At 44.6% G+C, this 27,822-nt stretch overlaps 1 protein-coding gene across 2 annotated transcripts in view; it reads left to right on the forward strand.

The window, feature by feature from the left end:
* LOC141172569 (tumor necrosis factor receptor superfamily member 14-like) overlaps positions 1-27,822 on the forward strand; it is a 52,044-nt gene that overhangs the window by 14,456 nt on the left and 9,766 nt on the right. Inside the window, exons 2-4 of one of the 2 annotated variants that reach the window (XM_073656920.1) lie at positions 1,504-1,588; positions 14,584-14,703; positions 15,004-15,150. In XM_073656920.1, the coding sequence (XP_073513021.1) occupies positions 1,504-1,588; positions 14,584-14,703; positions 15,004-15,150 (352 nt within the window). The remainder of the gene's footprint in view (positions 1-1,503; positions 1,589-14,583; positions 14,704-15,003; positions 15,151-27,822) is intronic. The other variant, XM_073656921.1, reaches the window with a different exon arrangement.

Genomic DNA, 27,822 nt, shown 5'->3' on the forward strand with positions numbered 1-27,822 from the left:
CTGTAAAAAAATAAATAAATAAATAGCATACTTACCCTCTGACTGCCCCCGGTGCGCTCCTCCTCCCTTGCCGGCAGATCGCGATGGACTGGAGGGCCTGCGCTGACGTCCTAGTCATGTGACGGGTCACGCGACGCAGACGTCGGCAGGTCCTTCAGTGTACCGCGATCTGCCGGCAGCCAGGACGGAGCGAAGCAAGACTGCGGGGGCCATCGGAAGGTAAGCATAGATTTATTTTTTGACATTCTCTCAGGTCACACTATATAAATCCATGCCGTTTGCATGGATTTATATAGTGTGACCAAGTTGACAAGCACTTTCCAAGTGATGCTAAAATTGCTTGGAAAGCGCTTGACACCCGCATGCGGAATTGCATGTGAAGAATGCTTCACATCCGCATGTCCCTGGCAGGAAAAACGCATGTACAATCTGCATGCGTTTTTTCTGCCAGGGAGATGCAGAAACGCTCAGGAAAAATCCAGAGCATTTCTGCATCGTGGGCACATAGCCTTAGAGTATTACATCATAAAGTGACAGTGGTCAGAATTGTAAAATATGGCCCTGTCAGGAAGGTGAAAACAGGTTCGGGGGTGAAGGGGTAATAGTTGGCGAGATGTTCTTTTCCGGACACTCTGTGCCCTTTTTTCTCCACACATACCTTTGATCATTGTGGCCAAAGAGTTCTATTTTAACCTCATCGGTCCACAGGACTTATTTCCAAAATGCATCAGGCTTGTTTAGATGTTCTTTTGCATACTTCTGATGCTGAATTTTATGGTGAAGGATGCAGGAGAGGTTTTCTTCTGATGACTCTTCCATGAAGGCCATAATTGTGCAGATGTCTTTGAACAGTAGAACAATGTACCACAACTCCAGAGTCTGCTAAATCTTTCTGAAGGTCTTTTGCAGTCAAGGATGCTGACACCTCTTCATTACTAAACCTAGGGCTTGGTGTCAGCGACACCTAATTCCATTACCCCTAATCCTATTACGCCTAATCCCATTCAAATATGAAGTGCCAGTTCTGGGGCGACTGAGGGTTGCTACTTTTAGCCTAGGAAGGGGCCATTAGGCTAACATGTTCCCTGGCTATTAATAACAGCTCACAGCTGTTTGGTTAGCCTTTGGGTATGTCCACATGATCAGGAACCAGCTGCGCTTTGGACACAGCGTATTTTTGCTGAAGTAGAAGTCCCTTGACCAAGGCTTATAATAAGTGATTGTGACGGGAATATCCCTTATAATGTATCCTACACTATGAAGAAACAGTGTCTGGAGTCCACAGTCAGGATGAGGTTTGCAGTGATCAGAACCTTCCCTGCGTGTTCACGGAGCGACTTATAGGATGGGGGCAGCATAATATACCAGCGGATCGGACCACATGTTGGGTCACAGCTGGGATGTCTCCTGTACGAGATGCCGCCCCTTCCTAGTAATATAATCATAGTTTACGGTCTCCTAATTAAGTAATTTACCTTCTCTCTTTTTGTTTTTATATTTTAGCTGGTTTTCATGGTCAATGTTATTTCTGCTTGCCTTCCGAAGGAATACAAAATCAGTAACGTCTGCTGCCCGATGTGTGATAAAGGTGGGTGGTTCTGCAATTTATAACCATTTTCTTTTAGTCTGTATTTTTATGTGATGTTCAGTTTACAAAATATGTCTGTAAACATTATATATTGTGTAGCTTTAACTGGTTTGGCAACTAACTGCTAACATTTCAAAAATGCCATAGACCGATGTGTAATGGCATATAAAGTGGTGAAATGCCTCATTCCATATCAGATGTTGGTTCCCATAGATTCCTAGAGTGAGCACTGCACATGCTGGATTTGCGTCTTTTTAGATCACAAGACGGGGCCGTAGTGTAATTTACCAAACCAGTGACCGTCTCCATTTACGCATCTATGGATGTAGTATCTGTCATATCCAGTGTCTACACACAGTACACATGGATTTATGGACATCAGCGTGTGTCCTGGAATGAGAAAAGAGGCGGTTTAGGCTTTCATATGACATTACACTTCAAGAGAAACTGTCACCTGCTCCAAAAATTGAGAAAAATCCCTTGTAGAAATCCCTGAACTTCCCAGAATCTGCCTTTTTTTTTTTTCCGTCATCAGCTAATGAAGCTTTGGTGACCTCCCTTACAGCACAACCGCTGCGTGAGAAAATTCCCACGCTGCAGTGGTGCTGTAAGTGAGGTCACCGGGGCTCATCAGCTGATTGAACTCCGGTGACCTCATTCCCGGCAGCTCAGCGCTATACACTGACACAGCAGTAGTTACACTCCTGTGTCAGTGTATAGCCTGATGTCTATAGAGCAGTCATATCAATATGTTTTATATTTTTTAAATAAATACAGGTGCATCTCACAATTAGAATATCATCAAAAGGTTAATTTATTTCAGTTCTTCAATACAAAAAGTGAAACTCGTGTATTATATAGAGTCATTACAAACAGAGTGATCTATTTCAAGTGTTTATTTCTGTTAATGTTGATGATTATGGCTTACAGCCAATGAAAACACGAAAGTCATTATGTCAGTAAATTAGAATAATTAACAAAAAACACCTGTAAAGGCTTCCTACACATTTAAAAAGGTCCCTTAGTCTGTTTCAGTAGGCTTCACAATCATGGGGAAGACTGCTGACTTGACAGATGTCCAGAAGGCAGTCATTGACACACTTCACAAGGAGGGTAAGCCACAAAAGGTCATTGCTAAAGAAGCTGGCTGTTCACCGAGTGCTGTATCCAAGCATATTAACCACTTTGCACCAGAGCCTGTTTTTGCCTTCGTGACCGGGCCAATTTTTTCAATTCTGACCATTGTCATTTTATGAAGTAATTACTCTGGAACGCTTCAACTTATTCCCCTGATTCTGAGATTGTTTTTTCATGACATATTGTACTTCATGATAGTGGTAAAATTTCTTCGATATAACTTGCGTTTATTTGTGAAAAAATCGGAAATTTGGCGCAAATTTTGAAAATTTTGCAATTTTCAAACTTTGAATTTTCATGCCCTTAAATCAGAGAGATATGTCACACAAAATAGTTAATAAATAACATTTCCCACATGTCTACTTTACATCAGCACAATTTTGGAACCCAAATTTTTTTTTGTTAGGGAGCTATAAGGGTTAAAAGTTGACCAGCGATTTCTCATTTTTCCAACAAAATTTACAAAAACATTTTTTTAGGGACCACATCATATTTGAAGTCACTTTGAGGGGTCTTTATGACAGAAAATACCCAAAAGTGACACCATTCTAAAAACTGCACCCCTCAAGGTGCTCAAAACCACATTCAAGAACTTTATTAACCCTTCAGGTGCTTCACAGGAATTTTTGGAATGTGGAAGAAAAAAATTAACATTTCACTTTTTTCACAAAAATGTTACTTTAGACCCAATTTTTTTTATTTTCACAGGGGTAACAGGAAAAAATGGACCCCAAATTTTTTTGTGCAATTTCTCTTGAGCGTGCTGATACCCCATATGTGAGGGAAAACCACTGTTTGGGCGCACTGCAGGGTTCGGAAGGGAAGGCGCGCCATTAGACTTTTTGAATGTAAAATTTGTCTGAATAATTAGCAGACTCCATGTTGCGTTTGGAGAGCTCCTGATGTGCCTAAACAGTGGAATCCCCGCACAAGTGACACCATTTTGGAAACTAGACCCCTTAGGGAACTTATCTAGATGTGTGGTGAGCACCTTGAACCCCAAGGTGCTTCACAGAAGTTTATAATATTGAGCTGTAAAAATAAAATTTTCACATTTTTCCCACAAAACAGTTTTTCATCCCTTAATTTTGCATTATCATAAGGGTAATAGGATAAATTGCACCATGAAATTTGTTGTACAATTTCTCCTGAGTACGCCGATACCCCATATGTGGGGGAAAACCACTGCTTTGGTGTACGGCAGGGTTCGGAAGAGAAAGGATGTGCTATATTGGCTGGGATAGGCAGCTGACACCATGTTACATTTGAAGAGTCGCTGACATGCAGAAACCCCCACAAGTGACCCCATTTTGTAAACTACACCTCTCAAGGAATTCATCTAGGGAAGTAGTGAGTATTTTTTAATTTTTAAATTTATACCATTGGGCAGTGAAAAAAGCATAATTATATTTTTACCACAAAAAAATGTTTTACCCTCAGATTTTACATTTTCACACAGGGCAATGGGTAAAAATGGTGCCGAAATGTGTCACACAATTTCTTCTAAAAGTGTCAATACCCCATATGTGGCTGTATCGTACCACTCAGCCATACGGCGAGATCTGGGGGGGACGGAGTGCTATTTGACAATTGGAGAACAAATTATTGTAGAATAGGCATTTGGATTTGGGAGCACAAAATTTTCAGAATTTCTTTTGGGGGGCAAGGGCCATTTCGCTTTTCCAGAGCCTTTCTGCTACCAGTAACTTGGAAGTCCCTTATATTTTTAACAGATGACGGACCTGAGTGGGGACTAGCTTTTTTTGACGACTGAGTTGAAGCTTTTATTGGGAACATTTTACGTAACATTTATCCGGCGCTCTAGGCTGAGCACTTACATCGGGGTTTCCATCTAAATTTCCAAGTGATGTAATTCAGATGAAACCCCTGCGGGATCCATTCACTGTAATGAGGCAGCAGAGTTACTCTGGACTCCGTCTGGCCTCTGTTTAGCGGTGTCCTTTTTTTCAGAAGTGCACAAAACTGTGGGCAACCGCACTTTTATGCACGCCTAAAACAAATGACACCGTGGGATCACAGGCCAGACGGCGTCCACAGTGGCCTATATCTGCCTCATTACAGGGAATCTTCCATCATGGGTTTCGGCTGAATCACGTATTTCAGAGATTTACACGGAAACTCTGGTGTAAGCGCTCAGCGCAGAGCGCAGGACAAATGTGGGCAGAGCCTTACTGCGATCTTTGGGAGACATAATAAACAAATCAGTAGCAGGTGAAGAATTGGTTTTATTTATTTTTTACGCCGTTCCTAGTGTGATATAACTGATTAGATTACTTTATTCTTCGGGTCGGTGCGATTACAGAGATACCAGATTTATATCGGGTTTTTATGACTGACAGCTGTCACACACTAAAAGACGCTTTTTTTTTACAAAATCTAGTTTTTGCATCACCATATTTTGAGAGCTAGAATTTTTCCATATTTCGGCCGACAGAGTCATGTGACGGCTTGTTTTTTGCGGGACGAGTTGACATTTTTATTGGTACCATTTTTGGGTACGTGACATTTTTTGATCGCTTTCTATTCCTTTTTTTGGGAGGTAAAATTAACAAAAACAAACAATTCAGGAATTGTTTTTTGAGGTTTTTTTTTATGCTGTTCTACATGTGGTAAAAGTGATCAGGCAGTGTTATTCTTCGGGTCAGTACATTTACAGCGATACTACACTTACTGTATTTTTTTTTATTTTGGCGCTTTTACACAATAAAACAATTTTATAGAAAAAAATATTTTTTTTGCATTGCTTTATTCTGAGCGCTATAACTTTTTTATTTTTCGGCTGATGGAGCTGTATGGCGGCTTTTTTTTTGCGGAACAAGATGACGTTTTCAGCGGTACCATTTTTATTTCTATTTTGTTTTTTGATTGCATTTTTTTCCACTTTTTGTTTGGCGATATGATGAAAAAGCATATTTTTTTGCTCCGTTTTTTATTTATTTTTATTACGATGTGCACAGAAGGAGTTAATTAGTGTGACAGTTTTATAGCTCGGGTTGTTTCGATACCAAATATGTGTACTTTTTTTGGTTTTGTAAAAATATACGGATTTATTGGTTTAATATTTTATTTATTTATTTTGTGATTAATTTTTTTTTTAATAGTCTAAAAACTTTTTTTTTACTTTTTTTTACATTTTTACTTAGTCCCTGTATGGGACATTAATTTTTATTTTTCTGATCACTGATCTCATGTAATGTAATAGACATATATGTATGAGATCTTCACTGACTGTGTCACAGTCAGTCTCCTGCCTGGCTTCAGCTGCAGGCTGAGCCAGGCAGGACACCATATATGGCAGAGCTGGAGGCGGTCATGTGACCTCCAGCTGTCATAGCAACCCAAGGTCCTGGAAGGTATCAGGGGTCGTCGGAGAGGTAAGTAAGACGACCCCCTCTCCTCCTATCTTCTATATGCCACGATCACTATAGATCGCGGCATATAGAACATAGCAAAGGGTTAACATCACTGGGACCTGATCCAATCAGGTCCCGATGATGTTCCCTGTCAGAGCTAACGCTCTGCACCGGAATCGCAGTGCTTGCAGGACCCTGTGGGTCCTGAGTGCTGCGAGACCACCCACCGTTTTTAAATGTCGGCGCTGCACAGAGCCCAGCAAGCGCCGACGTTTATCTACAGTGGGCGGTCGGGAACCGGTTAATGGAAAGTTGAGTTGAAAGAAAAAGTGTGGTTGAAAAAGGTGCTCAAGCAACCGGGATAACCGCAGCCTTGAAAGAATTGTTAAGAAAAGGCCATTCAAAAATTTGGGGGAGATTAACAAGGAGTGGACTGCTGCTGGAGTCATTGCTTCAAGAGCCACCACAGACAGCCGTATCCAGGACATGGGCTACAAGTGTCGCATTCCTTTTGTCAAGTCACTCTTGACCAATAGACAACGCCAGAAGCGTCTTACCTGGGCCAAGGAGTAAAAGACCTGGACTGTTGCTCAGTGGTCCAAGGTGTTGTTTTGAGATTAAAGTAAATTTTACATTTCATTTGGAAATCAAGGTCCCAGAGTCTGGAGGAAGAGTGGAGAGGCCACAATCCAAGCTACTTGAGGTCTAGTGTGAAGTTTCCACAATCGGTGATGGTTTGTGGAGCCATGTCATCTGCTGGTGTAGGTCCACTGTGTTTTATCAAGACCAAAGTCAGCGCAGCCGTCTACCCAGAAATTTTAGAGCCCTTCATGCTTACCTCTGCCGACAAGCTTTTTGGAGATGGAAATTTCATTCTCCAGCAGGACTTGACACTAGTGTTGAGCGATACCTTCCGATATCAGGAAATATCGGATCGAATTGGATCGGGCCGATACCCAAAAAGTATCGGATATCGCCGATTCCGATACCGGAAACCAATGCAAGTCAATGGGACACAAATATCGGAATGAAAATAAACCCTTTCTTTCCTTGTAGGTTAATTCTACATGAAGGAAAACAACTAACAATAATGTAGAATGTATTGGGGGAGGTGGTTGCCCAAATCGATGGGAACATTGCTCACAGTGAAACATGAAAAGCTGGCAATTCAGCAGCGGCATACACCGGTACCCGACAATTTAGAAAAGAAAGAATAGAGCATCACACATAGATTAGATAGATAGAAACATGTCAGTCACATATATATGAAGTACAGTGACAGTGTTGCTTACTGTACTTGTCATTTAGTGTAAAGGATTTATTAAAAAAAATAACAGTGTTTTCATGCACCGTCTCTTTAAAAAAGCCGGCCGGCAATTCAGGAGCGGTACCCGACAATTTAGAATAGAAAGAATAGAGAATCACACATAGATTAGATAGATAGAAACATGTCAGTCACATATATAATAAGTACAGTGACAGTGTTGTTTACTGTACTTGTCATTTAGTGTAAAGGATTTATTTAAAAAAATATTAGTGTTTTCATGCACCGTCTCTTTAAAAAAGCTGGCCGGCAATTCAGCAGCGGTACCCAACAATTTATAACAGAAAGAATAGAGCATCACACATAGATTAGATAGATAGAAACATGTCAGCCACATATATAAGAAGTACAGTGATAGTGTTGATTACTGTACTTGTCATTTAGTGTTAAAATAAAGGATTTATTAAAAAAAAAATTGGCGTGGGGTTCCCCGTAATTTTAGTCTCTAGCGGAGATTAAGCAGACGGCTGGGGCAGATGTTTGAAGCCTGGGAAGGGGGTAATACCCACGGAGCTTCCCAGGCTACTAATATTAGCGCCCAGCTGAATACCTAGCCTTTACTAGCTATTAAAATGGGGGACCCCCCAAAAAAAATTACGTTGGGTCCCCCCTATTTTAATAGCTAGCAAAGGCTAGGCAGACAGCTGGGGGCTGATATTAATAGCCCAGGAAGGGTGCCATGAATATTGGCCCCCTCCCAGGCTAGAAGCACCAGCCGTCAGCCTCCCCAGAAATGGCGCATCCATAGGATGCGCCAATTCTGGCACTTAGCCTCGCTCTTCCCACTGCCCTGTAGCGGTGGCAGTGGGGTAACAGGGCTGGGGTTGATGTCAGCTTATAATGCCAGCTGACATCAAGCCCAGGTTAGTAATGGAGAGGCGTCTATAAGACACCCCCATTACTAACCCCTTAGTCAAAGTTAAAAAAAAAACACAAACACCCAGAATAAAGTCCTTTAATTGAAATAAACACACAATTCTTTATTGTTCTAAATTAAACCATACTTACCATCACGCCCATTCCAGGTGAAGCCAACGATCTCCTGCAATAAAAGAAAAATAATAAAGCAACATCATCCTTACCTTTCCATGGTTCCCAGGACAGCTTCAGCTCTGCTACATCGAGATGACAGGCTGAACCGCAGCAGAATGCTGCCATCCAGCTTGTCATCCCGCAGACACTGAGAAGCGCAGGCTTGCTTGCGCTCCTCAGTGTCTGACTGTGACGGCATCCAGATGAGCCGACAATGAACTCAGCTCACCTCATGCACGTCACTGACAGCGTGGGAGAATCCTCCTGCGCATGCGGTGAGCGTGAGAAACTCGGCTCATCTGGATGCCGTCACAGCCTGACACTGAGGAGCGCAAGCATGCCTGCGCTTCTCAGTGTCTGCGGGATGACAGGCTGGATGGCAGCTTTCTGCTGCGGTTCAGCCTGTCATCTCGATGTAGCAGAGCTGAAGCTGTCCTGGGAACCATCGAAAGGTAAGGATGATGTTGGTTTATTCCTGCCTGCTGTACCTGGCTGGACACAAATATAGTGCGAAGCCCCACGTCAATTTTTTTTTAATTATTTCATGAAATAATTTAAAAAAAAAAAGGGCTTCCCTATATTGTTGTGTCCGGCCAGGTACAAATAGACAGCTGGTGGTTGGGGGCAGCCCGTTCCTGCCTGCTGTACCTGGCTGGACACAAATATAGGGCGAAGCCCACATCAATTTTTTTTTAATTATTTCATGAATTTCCTGAAATAATTTAAAAAAATTTACTTGGGGCTTCGCACTATATTTGTGTTCAGCCAGGTACAGCAGGCAGGAACGGGCTGCCCCCCAACCACCAGCTGCCTATTTGTACCTGGTTGGACACAACAATATAGGGAAGCCCTTTTTTTCTTTATTATTTCATGAATTTCATGAAATAATTAAAAAAAAAAAAAATACGTGGGGCTTCTCCCTATTTTTGTGTCCAGCCAGGTACAACTAGGCAGCTGGGGGCTGGAATCTGCAGCGCAGGGAGGCCCAAGCTTTCTGGGGCCCCCCCTCGCTGCAAATTGCAGTCCGCAGCCACCCCGGAAAATGGTGCATTCATAGAAGCGCCATCTTCTGGCGCTGTACCCAACTCATCCAGGGCCCTAGTGCGGTGGCTCACTGGGTAATAAAGGGGTTAGGGCCAGCTTGGTATTATCAGCTGGCCCTAAGCCTGAAATTCATGGGGTCACGCCAATATTAGACATGACCGCCATGAATTTCTAGTAAAGTATTTAAAAAAAAACACAACACCCAGAATAAAGTCCTTTAATTGAAATAAACACACAATTCTTTATTGTTCTAAATTAAACCATACTTACCATCACGCCCATTCCAGCTGAAGCCAATGATCTCCTGCAATAAAAGAAAAATAGTAAAAAACCAACATCATCCTTACCTTTCCATGGTTCCCAGGACAGCTCCAGCTCTACATCCAGAAAGCTGCCATCCAGCCTGTCATCCCGCGGACACTGTGAAGCGCAGGCATGCTTGCTCCTCAGTGTCAGGCTGTGACGGCATCCAGATGAGCCGAGTCTCTCACGCTCACCGCATGCGCAAGAGAATTCTCCCACACTGTCAGTGACGTGCATGAGGTGAGCTGAGTTCATTGTCGGCTCATCTGGATGCCGTCACATCCAGACACTGAGGAGCGCAAGCATGCCTGCGCTTCTCAGTGTCTGCGGGATGTCAGGCTGGATGGCAGCTTTCTGCTGCGATCCAGCCTGTCATCTCGATGTAGCAGAGCTGAAGCTGTCCTGGGAACCATGGAAAGGTAAGGATGATGTTGCTTTATTATTTTACTTTTATTGCAGGAGATCGTTGGCTTCAGCTGGAATGGGCGTGACGGTAAGTATGGTTTAATTTAGAACATTAAAGAATTGTGTGTTTATTTCAATTAAAGGACTTTATTCTGGGTGTTGTGTTTTTTTTAATTACTTTACTAGAAATTCATGGCTGTCATGTCTAATATTGGCGTAACTCCATGAATTTCGGGCTTAGGGCCAGCGGATAATACAAAGCTGGCCCTATTCCCTTTATTACCCAGTGAGCCACCGCACCAGGGCCCTGGATGAGCTGGATACAGCGCCAGAAGATGGCGCTTCTATGAACGCGCCATTTTCTGGGGTGGCTGCGGACTCCAGTTCGCAGCAGGGGGGGCCCACAAAGCTTGGGCCACCCTGCACTGTGGATTCCAGCCCCCAGCTGCTTAGTTGTACCTGGCTGGACACAAAAATAGGGCGAAGCCCCACGTATTTTTTTTTTTACTTATTTCATGAAATTCATGAAATGATAATAAAAAAAGGGCTTCCCTATATTGTTGTGTCCGGCCAGGTACAAATAGGCAGCTGGGAGTTGGGGGCAGCCCGTTCCTGGATGCTGTACCTGGCTGGCATACAAAAATATGGCAAAGCCCACGTCAAAATTTTTGGGAAAAATTAATTAAAAAAATAAATAATAATTTAAGGACTGCATCTTTATTAACCCCTCAAGTGTCATTTAGTGTTAAAATAAAGGATTTATTAAAAAAAAAATTGGCGTGGGATCCCCCATAATTTTAGTCTCTAGCGGAGGTTAAGCAGACGGCTGGGGCAGATGTTTGAAGCCTGGGAAGGGGGTAATACCCACGGAGCTTCCCAGGCTACTAATATCAGCCCCCAGCTGAATACCTAGCCTTTACTAGCTATTAAAATGGGAGACCCCCCCCAAAAAATGACGTGGGGTCCCCCCTATTTTAATAGCTAGCAAAGGCTAGGCAGACAGTTGGGGGCTGATATTAATAGCCCAGGAAGGGTGCCATGAATATTGGCCCCCTCCCAGGCTAGAAACACCAGCCGTCAGCCGCCCCAGAAATGGCGTATCCGTAGGATGCCCCCATTCTGGCACTTAGCCTCGCTCTTCCACGCTGCCCTGGTGCGGTGGCAGGGGGTAATAGTGGTGGGGTTCATGTCAGCGCCAGCTGCCATGAAGCCCAGATTAGTAATGATGGGCATCTATAAGACACCCCCATTACTAACCTACAAATTGTTAAAAAGAAAAAACACACACTACACCCAGAAAAAAATAATTAATTTGAAATAAAACACACCATTTTATTTAATTCTTAGTTTACTAAAAAAAAATAGTTACCTGTCCACGTTCCTGCGCTGATCTCCCATGCACAGCTGTCACATCTGGAGATGGTGACAGCTGTGCACAGCTGCTGTAAGCTCACGCTGCCGGGAACACGTCCGCTCCCGGCAGCGGGAGCCACTGACTGAGGTCACCGGAGTGCATTCAGGCAGCGCAGCTCCGGAGACCTCCTTTACGGCACTGCTGTACCGTGGGAATTTCTCACGGTCAGCGGGGCCATAAAGGAGCTCACCGGAGCAGCGCTGCCTGAACTCCGGCGAACCCACTTATGCAATGACGGGGCTGCTTTACGGCCCCGTCATTCTAGCGGCGGCAGCGGTTCAGAGCGGTCACATTCTATGTGGCTGCTCTAAACTGGAGATCTTCGTGGGACACTCGTGGACTACTACGGAGGGGTAAGGATAAGGTTGTGGTTTATTATTTTATATTTTATTACAGGAGATCGATGGCTTCGGGGAATTAGGTGTCTAGGTGAGTATAGGTGTATTTTTTAATTTTTTACTTTATTTTAGGTGGCGATCGACAGGGACAGGTAATGTATAAACTAATTTATTTTAGGTAACCACTGGCCACCAATGACATGTATTTAAAATTTATTGGGGACCAAAAACAAATATATATGGGAGCCTAAAAGAATAAAAGATGTGTATAGGGGCAAAATAACATATGGGGCAGTTTAAATAGCAGGATCAGGCTGATGGGAACTACTGCTCATATCGAGCTGATCCTGCTGGCACGAGTGGACGGGGACAGACATAGGCCGATGGGAGTAGTAGTGTCACATCGGCCTATGTCTGCCTGCACGCACACACCCGCAGACATCACACAGACACCGCGTACACCCGCAGACACCGCACACACCCGCAGACATCGCACAGACACCACACACACCCGCAGACATCGCACAGACACCGCGCACACACTAATCATGAACGGTCTGATGGTCTGGGAGGTGAGGCTGACCTGTGTGGCTGTGGGAAAGTTCATGTGAGTTCATGCAATGCAGTCAAGCATGAACTCACATGAACCCTCTGAGGGCATCGCAGCTACTTCAAATGAACATCTGATCGGCATCAGCGGATACCTCAGCTGTTCATTTGAAATAACCGGCGGGAAAGCGCAGCACAGAACGGGAAAGCCGGCGGTGAAGTCTTTTCACTGCCGGCTTCCCCACCCGGGTCCTTCGCTCCCCGCTCCTTGGTGCTGCGCTCCCCGCCCGGTCCTAACTTACGATCAGGATGGGGAGAGCGGAGGATCGGCGTGGGAGGCTGCGGGGAAGCAGTATGGGGCTGTGTGATTGTTTAAAAGCCGGCGACTTTTTACCGCCCGCCGGCTTTTAAACAATCAGGAGAATTCTCTCATTCTGGGATGGCATTTTGATGACAGGATGGATCGCAGCTGAGCCCTGCCATCCAGCTTGTCATCCTTCAGAGACACTGCAGAGCGCAGGCATTATGGGATCTTCTGATTCCGGTATTCGATATTCTAAAAGTATCGGAATTAAGTATCGGAATTCCGATACTGCGAATATCGGCCGATACCCGATATTTCAGTATCGGAATTGTCAACACTACTTGACACCTGTCCACACTGCCAAAAGTACCAATACCTGGATTACACACAACAGTATCTCTGTGCTTGATTGGCAGCAAACTCGTCTGACCTTAACTCCATAGAGAATCTATGGGATATTGTCAAGAGGAAGAGGAGAGACACCAGACCCAACAATGCAGACGAGCTGAAGGCTGCTATCAAAGCAACCTGGGCTTCACCTCAGCAGTGCCACAGGCTGATCGCCTCCATGCCACGCCGCATTGATGCAGTGACTGATGCAAAAGAAGCCCCGACCAAGTATTGAGGGCATTTACTGAACATACATTTCAGTAGGGCAACATTTCAGATTTTAAAAAGATTTTTCAAGCTGGTGTTATAAAGTATTCTAATTTACTGAGATAATCACTTTTGTGTTTTCATTGGCTGTAAGCCATAATCATCAACATTAACAGAACTAAACACTTGAAATAGATCACTATGTTTCTAATGACTCTATATAATATAGGAGTTTCACTTTTTGTTTTGAAGAACTGAAATAAATTAACCTTTTAATGATATTATAATTGTGAGAAGCACCTGTATCGTTTAAAGTTTGGACAACATTTATGGTATTCATGATTGCTGATACCTATATAGCAGTCTAGCTGTTTCATACCACACATGTATAAGAGAAGTGCGTCCTCCGAAAACGTTGTGTCCTGTGCAATTATGTAAGACTCTGCACTTGGTATTTGCTTCAGCTGCTTTTTGTCTTAATAAATAGTCTTGACCAGACACTGTTCTGTGCGATGTGAGTAATCTTCTTCCTCTAAGAGCCTATGGAGCGTTGCCTTTTCACCCAATATTAATTAATAATTATTTATGGTCCGGCACTTAATGGCCGGTGTTTGTGTTTTAAATCTGGCTCTTTGGTGTTGAACTATCGCTTGTGGAAAAGAATCTTCCTGGCCAGTGTTGAGTGAACGTGCTCTTATAAGATGTTATCCGAGCGCGATCAAGTCCTGAGTGTCTTCGGCTGCTCGTCAAATATGTTCGCGTCGCCGTGGCTGCATGTCTTGCGGCTGTTAGACAGTCGCAACACATGTAGGAATTGTCTAACAGCCGCGAGACATACATCTGCGGCGACGCAAACATTTTTGCTGAGCATGCCGAAGACACTCGGTTAGGACTTGAACGTGCTTGGATAACACCAAGTTATCCAAGCACGTTCACTTAACACTATTCCTGGCACTTCAAGAGGGGAGTGTGCAATATCTAGCAATAAACCTGTTGACTGTCCAGTAGCAGCCAGCAGTGTGAATGCAGCTCTGGACTATAGGACAAGCTGCACTTGTGCAACATTGCAACTCATTACATTCACAACTTTACTCCTCGCTTTCTCCAGATTGCATTGTATATAATGTCTTCTGGTGTTCTCAGGTTGTTACACAAAGTATTTTTTTATTTTCAGGATTCTTTATGAAAGCTAATTGCATTAAAGAGTTGATCAGCAGCGTTTGCATAATCTGTGCAGAGATGTCTAAGAATCATCCGAACGGGCTCACCGAGTGTTTCCGATGTAAAGATTGTGGTGAGTGCAATAAAAGTATCTGGAATTATAGAAAAGTTTGTTACCACTATGATGGTGACCATATGTCCAGCCATAGCGTGCCACGTGGCAAGACATAAAAGCTTGGAGCGACGCTGCTATCAATTCTTTTAAAAGGGGCACTTCAGAGCTCCGCACTCCGGATCAGTGGGGGACAAAGCGGTGGGACCCCAAACAATCAGCCTCTCATCCCCTACCCTGGTATTGTATGAGCTGTAAATGTGAGTCCCATACGGCTTCTTCCCGCTGCCGTCCTGACCGTCCTGTTGCTTTGTTTTTCAGGGGCCAATTTCATAGTAAAACAAAACTGTACAGAATCTTCTAACACGGTTTGCGAATGTTCAGCCGATCACTTTTGTGTGAACCCAGACTGCTACATATGTCAAGATTACACACAATGTCAGCCCGGTCAATATGTAAAGAAGCCCGGTAAGGACTTTACTGTGTGTGACTGCGACAAGAAGTGTATAACAGTGCTGTCCGGCTATAGGTAGGGAACCTGCACACAAGGCTGTGGGGACGTCAGAGGGGTTATAGTCGCAGATACTGCACGAAATAATATAACATGCTTTGATATTTTGCCAAATAAAATGGCATACAGTATAATGAAATCAAAATTGACCCCATTGAAGTTTATGTGGTCCATCAGATGTCCGTGATGAGATGGATCCGGCAGTCGTCATTTGCTGTTGTTCCGCTCTCACAACAAAGCAGAGCAATGGAAACGAAGAATGCAGATGTGAGCAGAGACTAGGACAGTACGAGGATTCAGCAGCGTTCATTATGCTGCACAGCTTGAGGTAGAAGAATGAGGCCCATGTGTGATGCTAGTCACTACTCATGGACTAGCCATGAGGCTGGGTAGTTGTGAAGAATATTCAAGATAATCCCATGTCAATCATTGTGCTCTGTTTGGCGGTGATTACAGGGATCCTCAATGTACAGTGTAATTCGACATTCCTGCAAGGGAGGGAGCCGAGAGGCAGGGATTGACATACCTCGCAGCCAGGGCTGTGGAGTCGGTAAGCCAAACTTCCTACTTCGACTCCTCAATTTCCATGCCACCGAGTCCACAACTCAAACTCCCTCATACATGGCTCATGTTTAAGTGATAAAATTTACTGTAGCACAGATTAATCTCAGCTAAAAGTCTAGACCCTTAGATCAGGAATAGGACAGACATTTATAGGACATTTCATAACTTTCCCAAATTCTTATGAAAAAATATTCCCCACTGTGATGAAAGCCGGCCGGTGGGTGCAGCTCTCTGGCGCCCCCTTACCTCTCAGGTCAGTCAAGGTACTGCACCTAGAGAAAGTAGTGCCAGGTAGCTGCAACCAGCGCAGGGAACACGGTAGAGTGTTATCCCTTCAACGTCACTAAACCGTAACGTCACTACACAGCACAACTCGCTAGCGCCCTCTTAGCCTCAGGTCAGTCAAGGAACTGCACCTAGGATAAGCGGTCGCCAGGGAGACTGTCCTGTAACCTACTGGGTATCGGGGCCCTCTGTAGTGAGGGCGGTATATATATCTTCCTTGGCCGCGCCAGGAATATATATATCTGAACCTCCGACCGTCACTACCAGCCTTCCCCAATCCCCAGTTGGTATGCTGCCACCAGTCCCTATTTTAGATATACGCCCAGTCCGTGAATGGGCCTATATCGGGTCAGGAACCAACCCTGGGTAGCGTTTTTGGCTTGAGCCGAGCTCACACGGACGTGCGTTCGTTATGCAGAATAAAAGGCAGGCCCACAATTACTTGAGGTAATTGATTATAATAATACACTAGATACACGATATACAACTAAATATACACAGGTATAAGGTCAGGCTAAACTATATAACAATGGAATACAACACACAGAATCACCACAGCATATCAGTTACCGGTTTCTTGATTTTCTTGTGACGCAGGGAGAGGATTCTGCGGTCGCAGGCACGGTTCTTTGTTACAGGCTGAGGCCTACCACCGCATGGTCAAACTGCTCCTCCCCTTGGTGGCCCCAACTGGTGCTCAGATGTTCAGCACCCCACTCTTGGGTCAAGACTGAGGGATCTCTTGTCTGTCCTGCTATCTTACCTGCCCCGTCCCGCCCACTGCTGGTGAGGTCAGCTGGCTCAGTCTCCACCCTCGGGTCTAACTTCGATCAGAAGCCCAAATTCTAAGGAACCCAATAACTTCTTCTGGGATGGTCTCAAGATACCCCCAGGGGTTCCCATGGATTCGGGCCGCCGTAACCGACCTTTTGATATCAATTATGATACCATACGGTCCTCAGGAATGGCTCAGCGCTATATCTTGGCTTCCAGAGCACGTACAAACGTCTACCGCGGAGGTTTGTGTGCGCAATGGCTCCGGGACGCCGTGATATTTTTTATTGGCCCATCCCACGCAACATGCGTGTAGTATTCATGTTTCTATATCTTATGCCTCCATGCTTGTGACAGACAAAGAAACTAGTCCTATGGGACAAATGGTCAGAGTTACAGATGGACGAAGCACCCCCCCTGCTAGCTGTGTTTCCTCTCGAAGTCTTTGAAGCTCCTAGCATTCAAGTGTTAAGTAGGCCCTGGGGCTTCTTATCTTATGGGGGGAAACTATCTAGTTGACGTTTTAACAGAAGGTCCCAAGGGTGGGGGCTGCTGAAGTGTGGCCATCCCTGGATATGATTTATCATTACCAAGATGGCGGCTACGGGTTCATCACACCCACAAACTGCATTGAACTACTGTACCCAATTTATTATATATTTTAGGAGTCGAAGTCGGTCCATTTTATACCGACTACACCAAAATGGGCTCCGACTCTGACTCCACGACTCAGACTCCACAGTCCTGCTCACAGCAGTTGTGAGCTGCACAGGACGACCCCCTGTGGACTCCAAGCCATGCGGTCCTTTGTGTCCAATATTAAAATTCAACACCGAGTTCTGGGAATACGATACATCCCAGTAATACACAAGTAGGTTTTTGGAAACCCAAGAGAATGGGGAATGTCACCCTGGCTTTCAGCACAGTCCAGCTCGTAGGAAAAGGGAGATGCACAGCCTTGCGGGGGCCCCTAGGGCCCTGGTGCTTGGTATCCACGCGTAGCAGGGCCCCTTTTGGATCCGATGACACCAGAAGCAGCTCCCTAGGACCGTTCATTAAGGAGGTATAGTCCATTTTAGATTTTGGGAGTTTTTAGCTGAGGGAGACCAGGGGTGGAGATTTTGGTTCAGACTGGAGGCAGAAAGGGGGAGTGACCCAGAGGGGTTAAGAGCCCAGCTGCCCTAGCTCCATTGTCTTTTTGCCTTTGGAGGTCGTGACGTCACGTCGTGTAGGATAAGACCTGCAATAAAGAGAGGGCCCCACAAGCCTCTCATGTGGCAGCCCTTCCCCCGAAAGCCTGGCCTTTCATCTGACTAGTACATGACTCCTAATAACTGCTTTATATCTTTTGTATCCCAACTATTGTGTTTGAAACTCTGACCATTGTGTGCGTATAACCCTTATGTATATAGTGTATTGTCTATTCTGCTCCTAAGTCGATTAAATATATAATTTAACCTTAGGCTGCTCTTTTATCTCTATCTGAGAACTCTCACTTCTGTTGTTCGGTCCAACGAACATGCCACCGGGCTGGTTTCTAGCCCGATATAATTCCGTTATATCTAATAGAAACTGGTGGCAGCTTTCCCAGGCCGACCAGGCTCTGCTTCTCTGGAGCTAGTGAAGGAACTTCTCAGCCTCTCAGGGGTGTGAGCGAATCTGGTGCCATGTCAGTGACTGAGTGGACCACGTCTTCTCACTCCCTGGTGCCTTCCTGTACTCGTGTGGACAGGGGGTGTCTGTGTAGAACTGTACCAATCTGACCTTACATGTCCTCGAGGGGGTGCGGAACATCACGTAGGTGCAAAGGGCAGATCCATATCACCTGACGTAATAGTGACGTCAGGTGGGGTGTGGATCCATCACAAGTGGTGGCAGCGGTGGGATTCTGTGAGGTCTCTCTGCTGCCATTTCTTCACAATTGGTGGCAGCAGTGGGATTCTGCAGGGTCTCTCTGGTGCCATTTCTTCACATTGGTGGCAGTGGTGGGATCATCGAAGACATGGAGGTTTGCCACCAGCTGTTGTCAGACCCAGCTGTGGGCAACCCTACACCCCTTCTGGGATTTGTTCAATAACAAGCCCGGAAGGACCAAGTCAGCTGTCCATCGGTGGACACCGGGGATCACCTCCCAATCTGGCGTTCAGCATATCGGGTCTCCCTGGAGGTACAGCAGAAGCACATGCGCTAGGAGATTGACGAGATGCTGAAGCTGGGGGTCATCCAACCATCCAGCAGTGCTTGGGCCTCGTCCCAAAGAAGGACCAGACAACCCAATTCTGCGTGGACTACAGGGGGCTTAATGCTGTCACGGTCACCGACGCTTACACAATGCCGCGCATCGATGACCTGCTCGATCAGTTAGCCAGGGCCAAGTACCTGACCATCATGGATCTGAGCTGGGGATATTGGCAGATTCCCCTGACCCCCGAGGCACGGGAATGCTCTGCCTTTATCACCCCATTCGGACTGCAGGAGTCCACAGTGATGCTATTCGGCATGAAGAATGTCCCTACCACTTTTTAGTGGATGGTCAACACACTGCTTAAGGGACTTAAAGGGTACACGGCCGCATACCTGGATGACATTGCCATCTTTGTCCCACCTGGGAGGATCACCTGGAGCATCTGGCGCAGGTGCTCGGGCGGATCCAATGGGCAGGCTTGACCATTAAGCCAGAAAAGTGCTAGCTGGGTATAAGTGAGGTCCACTACCTGGGACACTGAGCAGGTGGGGGAGTTCTAAAGCCAGAGCCTGAGAAGGTGGATGCCATCGCATCCTGGCCCATCCTCAGGACCAAGAAGCTGGTGATGTCATTCCTGGGCACCGCCGGGTATTATTGAAGGTTTGTCCCTCACTATAGTAGCCTGGTGAAGCCCCTGACGGACCTCACCAAGAAGAAGCTGCCGTTTGTAGTTGATTGGACAAACGACTGTGAGACGGCCGTCCGTACTACAGGCAGCCGACTTCACGCAGTCGTTTGTATTGCAGACCGACGCCAGTGACTTTGGCCAGTGCTGTGCTCAGCCAGGTCGACACCATGGACCATGAACACCCCGTTTTGTACCTGAGCCGGAAGCTCCTGCCGAGGGATGTGGCCTATTCCACGATGGAGAGGGAATGTCTGGCAGTTGTGTAGGTCTGCAGACATACTTGTACGGATGCCAATTAACAGACCACAATGCCCTGAGCTGGTTACACACCGTGTCTGGAATGAGTGGGAGGTTGCTTCGCTGGAGCCTCACGGTCCAGCAGTACCACTTCGCCATTCGACTCAAAAAGGTCCGCGACCATGGCAATGCTGACGGCTTATCCCGACAAGGGGAAATTGTGGACAGGCGCACGGGGGAACACCGGGTGGTGCTGCCCCCTATCACCCTATAAAGGGGGAGGTGTGAAGAATATTCAAGATAATGCCATGTCAATCATTGTGCCCTGTTTGGCGGGGATTATAGAGATCTTCAATGCACAGTGTAATTTGATACTCCTGCAAGGGAGACGGCCGAGAGGCAGGGAGTGACATACTTCACAGCAGATGTGAGCTGCACAGGACAACCCCCTGTGGACTCCAAGCCATGCGGTCCTTTGGTCCAATATTATAATTCAACACCAAGTTATGGGAATACGATACATCCCAGTGATACACCAAGTACTTTTTAGAAACCCAAGAGAATGGGGAATGTCACCCTGGCTTTCAGCACAGTCCAGTGCATAGGGAAAGGGAGATGCACAGCTTTACGCGTAGCAGGGGCCTGGCTGAATCCGATGACACCAGAACCGGCTCCCTAGGACTGTCCATTAAGAAGGTATAGCCCATTTTAGTTTTTGGGAGTTTTTCGCTGAGAGAGACCAGGAGTGGAGATTTTGGTTCAGCCAGGAGGCAGAAAGGGGGAGTGACCCAGAGGGGTTAAGAGCCCAGCTGCCCTGGCTCCATTGTCTTTTTCCCTTGGGAGGTTGTGTGGTCACTTGTGGGAGAAGTCCTGCGGCAAAGAGAGAAGCCCCCACAAGCCTCTCATGTGGCAGCCCTTCCCCCGAGAGCCAGGCCTTTCATTTGACTCTTAATAACTGCTTTATATCTTTTATACCCCTACCATTGTGTTTGCAACTTTGACCATTGTGTACGTATAACCCTTATGTATATTGTGAATTGTCTAGTGTGCCCCTAAGGCGATTAAATATATAACCTTGGGCTTCTCTTTTATCTTGATCCACGAACTCTCACGTCTGTTTAGTCCAGCGAACATGCTACCGGGCTGGTTTCTAGCCCAATATAATTCTATTATATTTAATAGAAACTGGTGGCAGCTCTCCCAGGCCGACCAGGCTCTGCTTCATTGGAGGTAGTGAAGGAGCCTCTTAGCGTGTCAGAGGTGTGAGCAAGTGTGGTGCCACGTCAGTGACTGAGTGGGCCACCTCTTCTCACTCCCTGGTGCCTTCCTGTATCCATATGGACAGGGAGTGACTGTGAAGAACTGTACCAATCTGACCTTACGTGTCCTCAAGGGGGTGCGCAACATCACGTTGGTGCAAAGGGCAGATCCATATCATGTGATCCGTCTGAAGTTATTGTGACATCAGGCGGGTGGCAGGGTGTGGACCACAAGTGGTGGCAGCGGTGGGATTCGACCAGGTCTCTCTGCTGCCATTTCTTCACATTGGTGGCAGCGGTGGGATTCTGCGGGGTCTCTCTGCTGCCATTTCTTCACAATTGATGTCAGCGGTGGGATTCTGCAGGGTCTGTCTGATGCCATTTCTTCACAGTAGTCAAGAGGTCCGAGGTCAAAAACCAAGAGGGTACGTTATGGACAGAGGGGTGAGACAAATGCGTAGTCAGGGAACAGTCCAAGATCAGAATTCCAAAAAGGTAGCAGATCGCGACAAAAGAGATACACAAACGGATGGTTAAGGCAAATCCAAGGTCGATCAGCAAAGATCAGAATACAAGACAAGGAGCTCAGAGCAAACACACCTCATGATCAAAGCTACAATTGGCAATGACCTAACATTGCTAGCAAGTTAAATAGCCTGACAACTATCCGGAAAGGAAAACATGTGGAGGAAAGCTTGCAGTATGCATGGTCCTGATAAGAGCCGAGACATAAGGGCTTGTAAATAAGTCAGCACTTCTATACAGCTGGAAGGCGCTGATCCACCTGTGCCCAAAAAAATAGTACACATGAAAATAAGAAACTTTGTAATACAGTTAGGTCCAGAAATACTTGGACAGTGACAAACATTTTGGCATTTTAGCTGTTTACTAAAACATATTCAAGATAGTTATATAATCCATATTATGTATTACAGCTTTTAATGTGAATCAGACTCTTTTTAAAGGGATGAAAAGTAATTGGGCCATTATGTCAAAAGCTCTTTAATGAGCTGCATGGACTTTTCCCTCATTAATCCATCATCAATTAAGCAGGTAAAAGGTCTCGAGCTGATTCCAGGTGTGGCATTTGCATTTGGAAGCTGTTGCTGTGAAACCACAACATACGGTCTAAGGAGCTCTCAATGGAAGGGAAACAGACCATGATTAGGCTAAAAAAAAACTTTAGAGAGATGGCAGAAATGTTACGAGTGGCCAATTCAACAGTTTGATACATTTTGGTGTCCGACTGCTGGGTTCAGGTTTCAGTGAGAGCCGGAAGATTAAGGGAATTTGAAAGGAAAAAGTCATGGATATAGGAGAGTTTGTTACATACTGACCGAGCGTTCCAAAGGGCACAATTAAAAGAAATAGAAGGCATGCAAGGAATATTAATGAGATTTGAAGGGTTTCTGAGTGTAGCAGGGAAGGAGTTAGTGTTATTATTACAAGAAGGTCCTGAATTAGGAGAGAGATCACATGCGACTAAGAGAAGGAAAATCGAGAGAATGAGCGGTTTTTCGAGTGATTTGTGAGAGCGTCTCTTGTGTTTTATGGTGGGAATGAATGGATCTGTGCGGTTTAACATTGCGAAGAGAGCATGAGAGCTGTACATAGGAAAAGAGAGGGGTTTATATGAATGGAGTGTGCTTAGTTTGTGAGAGGATGGTAGATGTGAGTGATTGCAGCAGGACATAAATGGAACAAATACATATGGTGAGCACACTTTGCAATTCAGATGACCAGGATGCAAGTTTGTTTAATGGTCTTGCATGCCACACCTATATCCTGCTCTGTGTAACTGCTAGATAAGTTCCTTGAGGGGTCTAGTTTCCAAAATGGTGTCACTTGTGGAGGTTTCCACTGTTTAGGGACATCAGGGGCTCTCCAAATGTGACATGGCGTCCGCTAATTATGTCAGCAAATTTTACATTTAAAAAGTCAAATGGCACTTGTTCCCTTCCAAGCCCTGCCGTGTGCCAAACAGTGTTTTTTTCCCACATATGGAGTATCGGTGTGCTCAGGAGAAATTGCACAACAAAGTTTTGGGTCCATTTTTACCTGTTACCCTTGTGAAATTTCAAAAAACATGGGTCTAAAGTAAAATTTTCGTGAAAAAAATTTAAATGTTCATTGCTTTCTTCCACATTCCATTAATTCCTGTGAAGCACCTGAATGGTTAATATACTTCCTGAATGTGGTTTTGAGCACCTTAAGGGGTGCAGTTTTTAGAATGGTATCACTTTTGGGTATTTTCTGTCATATACACTGTGTTCCAAATTATTATGCAAATAATATTTTCTCAGATTTTCCCAAATTACCTTTATGAATTGCAGTCATTGTAATTTTCCAGTCAAATAACTATTAGAGTACAATTGAAAGGTTTTTGCACAAACTGCCTATGATAACAGTATATTTTTAAAAAAATAAAAAACTCAAACTGCACTCAAAATGCATTTTCCAAATTATTATGCACAGCAGAGTTTTCAACCTTTTCATTTTAATAAAGAACAAAATAATGGTCATTTTTGAAATGATAAGCATTAGCAGGTTATTACAAACTGAAATCAAACAGTTTTCAACTCAAAACTCTATTCTAGGTGATGTTACATTTGCACATAGGACCGCTTGTTCGAAAGAAGCTTCTGAACTCTCTCGTCCATTGAATTTGTCAGGTTTTGGATGGTTTCTGCTTCAATTGTTTTGCATGAGGACAGAATACCCTCCCAGAGCTGTTGCTTAGATGTGAACTGCCTCCCGCCATCATAGACACTCCTTTTGATGATGCTCCAGAGGTTCTCAATGGGCTGGAGGTCAGGGGAGCATGGGTGCCACACCATAAGTTTGTCCCCTTTTATGCCCATAGCAGCCAGAGATGCAGATGTGTTATGTGCAGCATGAGACGGGGCATTATCATGCATGAAATGATCTCGATGGTCCAAATGGATGGAGTGGAGGATGGCTGGTTGATGGACACCCCATGCAAACATGGCTACAGCGCTAACAAGGAGGAAGTGGAGTAATGTTTTGGGCTGGAATCATGGGGAGAGAGATTGTCAGCCCTTTTAGGATCCCTGAAGGGGTAAGGATGAACTCCATAATGTATGTTGAGTTTCTCAAACAGCACTTCCTTCCATGGTTCAAGAAGAAGAACCGTGCATTCCGCAGCAAGATCATTTTCATGCATGATAATGCCCCGTCTCATGCTGCACATAACACATCTGCATCTCTGGCTGCTATGGGCATAAAAGGGGACAAACTTATGGTGTGGCACCCATGCTCCCCTGGCCTCAACCCCATTGAGAACCTCTGGAGCATCATCAAAAGGAATGTCTATGATGGCGGGAGGCAGTTCACATCTAAGCAACAGCTCTGGGAGGATATTCTGTCCTCATGCAAAACAATTAAAGCAGAAACCATCCAAAACCTGACAAATTCAATGGACGGGAGAGTTCAGAAGCTCCTTTCGAACAAGGGGTCCTATGTGCAAATGTAACATCACCTAGAATAAAGTTTTGAGTTGAAAACTGTTTGATTTCAGTTTGTAATAACCTGCTAATGCTTATCATTTCAAAAATGACCATTTTTTTGTTCTTTATTAAAATGAAAAGGTTGAAAACTCTGCTGTGCATAATAATTTGGAACATGCATTTTGAGTGCAGTTTGAGTTTTTATTTTTTTTAAAATATACTGTTATCATAGGCAGTTTGTACAAAAACCTTTCAATTGTACTCTAATAGTTATTTGACTGGAAAATTACAATGACTGCAATTCATATAGGTAATTTGGGAAAATCTGAGAAAATATTATTTGCATAATAATTTGGAACACAGTGTAGACCCCTCAATGTCACTTCAAATGTGATGTGGTACCTAAAAAAAAAAAAAAAAAAAAAAAAAAAGGCTGATTCTTTCTTTGAAGCAAAACATTGTTTAAAAACAGGCAGTGAAATGTTTTACCTCACAAAAAGAATCAGCTGCGATCCCCTGCTGTAATATCTGTATATTCCTTTGCTTCTTCCCCTGCCCAGGAGCTGTGGTATGATCAGACCATGTCCCTATATGGTCAGACACAGCCATTACACAGTACACAGCAGGGGCACATTTATAAGATTATCTCAGCTCAGGAACACTTTATTTAAATACATCCAATTGTGGAAATTATTATTATTCCAAGATCTATTGATTAAAATGAACTTTCATTCGTGGGAAAACCCCTTTAAGGGCATAAGAATTAAGAAAATTAAAATTGCAAAACTGTCTGATGGGTGTTCCCTATATTCGATTTCTATTTGCTCAATGAAGTGCACTTAGTCATTTTTAGAGTTGAATGATGGGGGCCACATTCTCTAAATAGACGCCGGTGGGACCCAAATCTCTAGTACATCCTTGGGATAAGAAAAAAATATTAAAGGGAATCTGTCAGGAGGTTTTCGATATGTAATCAGAGAGCAGCATGATGTGTCAATTACTGTACTGTGTTGTTGTTTCAATTAAATCAGTGTTTTATCAGCAAGAGATTATCACTACAGGACTAGGTGTCTGGTGCCTCCTGGTCCAACCACACCCCCAGCACTGATTAGCAGCTTTCTGCTTATGCACAGTGTAATAAGAAAGTGGCCAATCAGTGGTGTGGGCGGGGTTATACAGCGTTCAGCCCAGAAGTGAACACTGCCTGGTTTGGCTGCCACGGAGGACCGACCTGGATGGTGGACCAGAGTAGATTCATTCTCTGACTGGGACGTGACAATAGTTAATGCAATTCAGGTTGTGGAGAAATAAAAGTGAGGTTTGCTTCATACAGTGAGGAAAATGAGTATTTGATACACTGCCGATTTTGCAAGTTTTCCCACCTACAAAGGTTGGAGAGGTCTGTAATTTTTATCATAGGAACACTTCACCTGTGAGACACAATCTAAAAAGGAAAACCAGAAAATCACATTGTAGGATTTTTACATAATTAAATCGCATTTTATTGCATGAAATAAGTATCTGATCACCGACCAACCAGCAAGAATTCTGGCTTTCACAGACCTGATAGCTTTTCGTTAATAAGCCCTCCTACTCTGCACTCATTACCTGTATTAATTGCACCTGTTTGAACTCGTTACCTGTATAAAAGACACCTGTCCACACATTCAATCACACTCCAACTTCTCCACCATGGCCAAGACCAAACAGCTGTCTAAGGACACTGGGGACAAAATTGTTGATCTGCACAAGGCTGGGATGGGCTACAGGACAATAGGCAAGCTGCTTGGTGAGAAGACAACTGTTGGCACAATTATTACAAAATAGAAGAAACACAAGATGACTATCAATCTTCCTCGGTCTGGTGCTCCTTGCAAGATCTCGCCTCGTGGAGAAAGGATGATTCTGGGAAAGGTCAGGAATCTGCCAAGAACTACACAGGAGGACCTGGTCAATGACCTGAAGAGAGCTGGGACCACAGTCTTAAACATTACCCTTAGTAACACACTGTCATGGATTAAAATCCTGCAGGGCACACAAGGTTCTCCTGCTCACGCCAGCACATGTCCAGGCCCATTTAAAGTTTGCCAGTGACCATCTGGATGATCCAGAGGAGGCAGGGGAGAAGGTCATGTGGTCAGATGAGACCAAAATAGAACTTTTTGGTAACAACTCCACTCGCTGTGTTTGCAGGAAGAAGAAGGATGAATACAACCCCAAGAATACCGTCCCAACCGTGAAGCATGGTGGCAGAAACATCATACTTTCGGGGGGTGTTTTTCTGCAAAGGGGACAGGACGACTGCACCGTATTGAAGGGAGGATGGATGGGGTCATATATCGCGAGATTTTGGCCAACAACCTCCTTCCCTCAGTAAGACCATTGAAGAGGTGTCGTGGCTGGGTCTTCCAGCATGAAAATGACCCGAAACACACAGCCAGGGCAACTAAGGAGTGACTCTGTTAGCAGCATTTCAAGTTCCTGGAATGGTCTTGCCAATCTCCAGACCTGAACCCAATAGAAAGTTTTTGGAGAGAGCTGAAGCTCAATATTGCCCAGTGACATCCCCGAAACCTAGAAGATCTGTATGGAGGAGTGGTCCAAAATTCCTGCTGCAGTTGTGCAAACTTGGTCAAGAACTACAGGAAACGTCTGACCTCTGTAATTGCAAACAAAGGTTTCTGTACCAAATATTATGTTCTGTTTTTCTATTGTATCAAATACTGATTTCATGCAATAAAATGCAAATTAATTATATAAAAATCATACATTGTGATTTTCTGGATTTTTTTAGATTCTGTCTCCCAGGTGAAGTGTACCTACGATAAAAATTACAGACCTCTCCATTCTTTGTAGGTAGAAAACTTGCAAAATTGGCATATCAAATACTTATTTTCCCCACATATCACACGCAATATGGCTGCACTTTGCAGAAGAGGAGCTCTGATTACAAATACCGAACCCCATAGATGTGCTCATTCTATTAGAATGCCAGTAACGTTTTTTTTGCTTTTTTTTTTAATTGAAAGCAAAACATAAAGCTGTTTGACGTAATCTGTAGTAAAATTCTGAAAGTTGCGAGTTACATTTCACCTTTAGCGACAGAGAGAAAAAAAAAAGTAAACTACTGTTTGACCATTTATTTTGAAGTCCGTTAATTGTGTAAAGCC

Source organism: Phyllobates terribilis, unplaced genomic scaffold (genome assembly GCF_046119375.1).
Source record: "Phyllobates terribilis strain yellow unplaced genomic scaffold, ASM4611937v1 Scaffold_12__6_contigs__length_324123572, whole genome shotgun sequence".
NCBI classification, from domain to species: Eukaryota; Metazoa; Chordata; class Amphibia; order Anura; family Dendrobatidae; genus Phyllobates; species Phyllobates terribilis.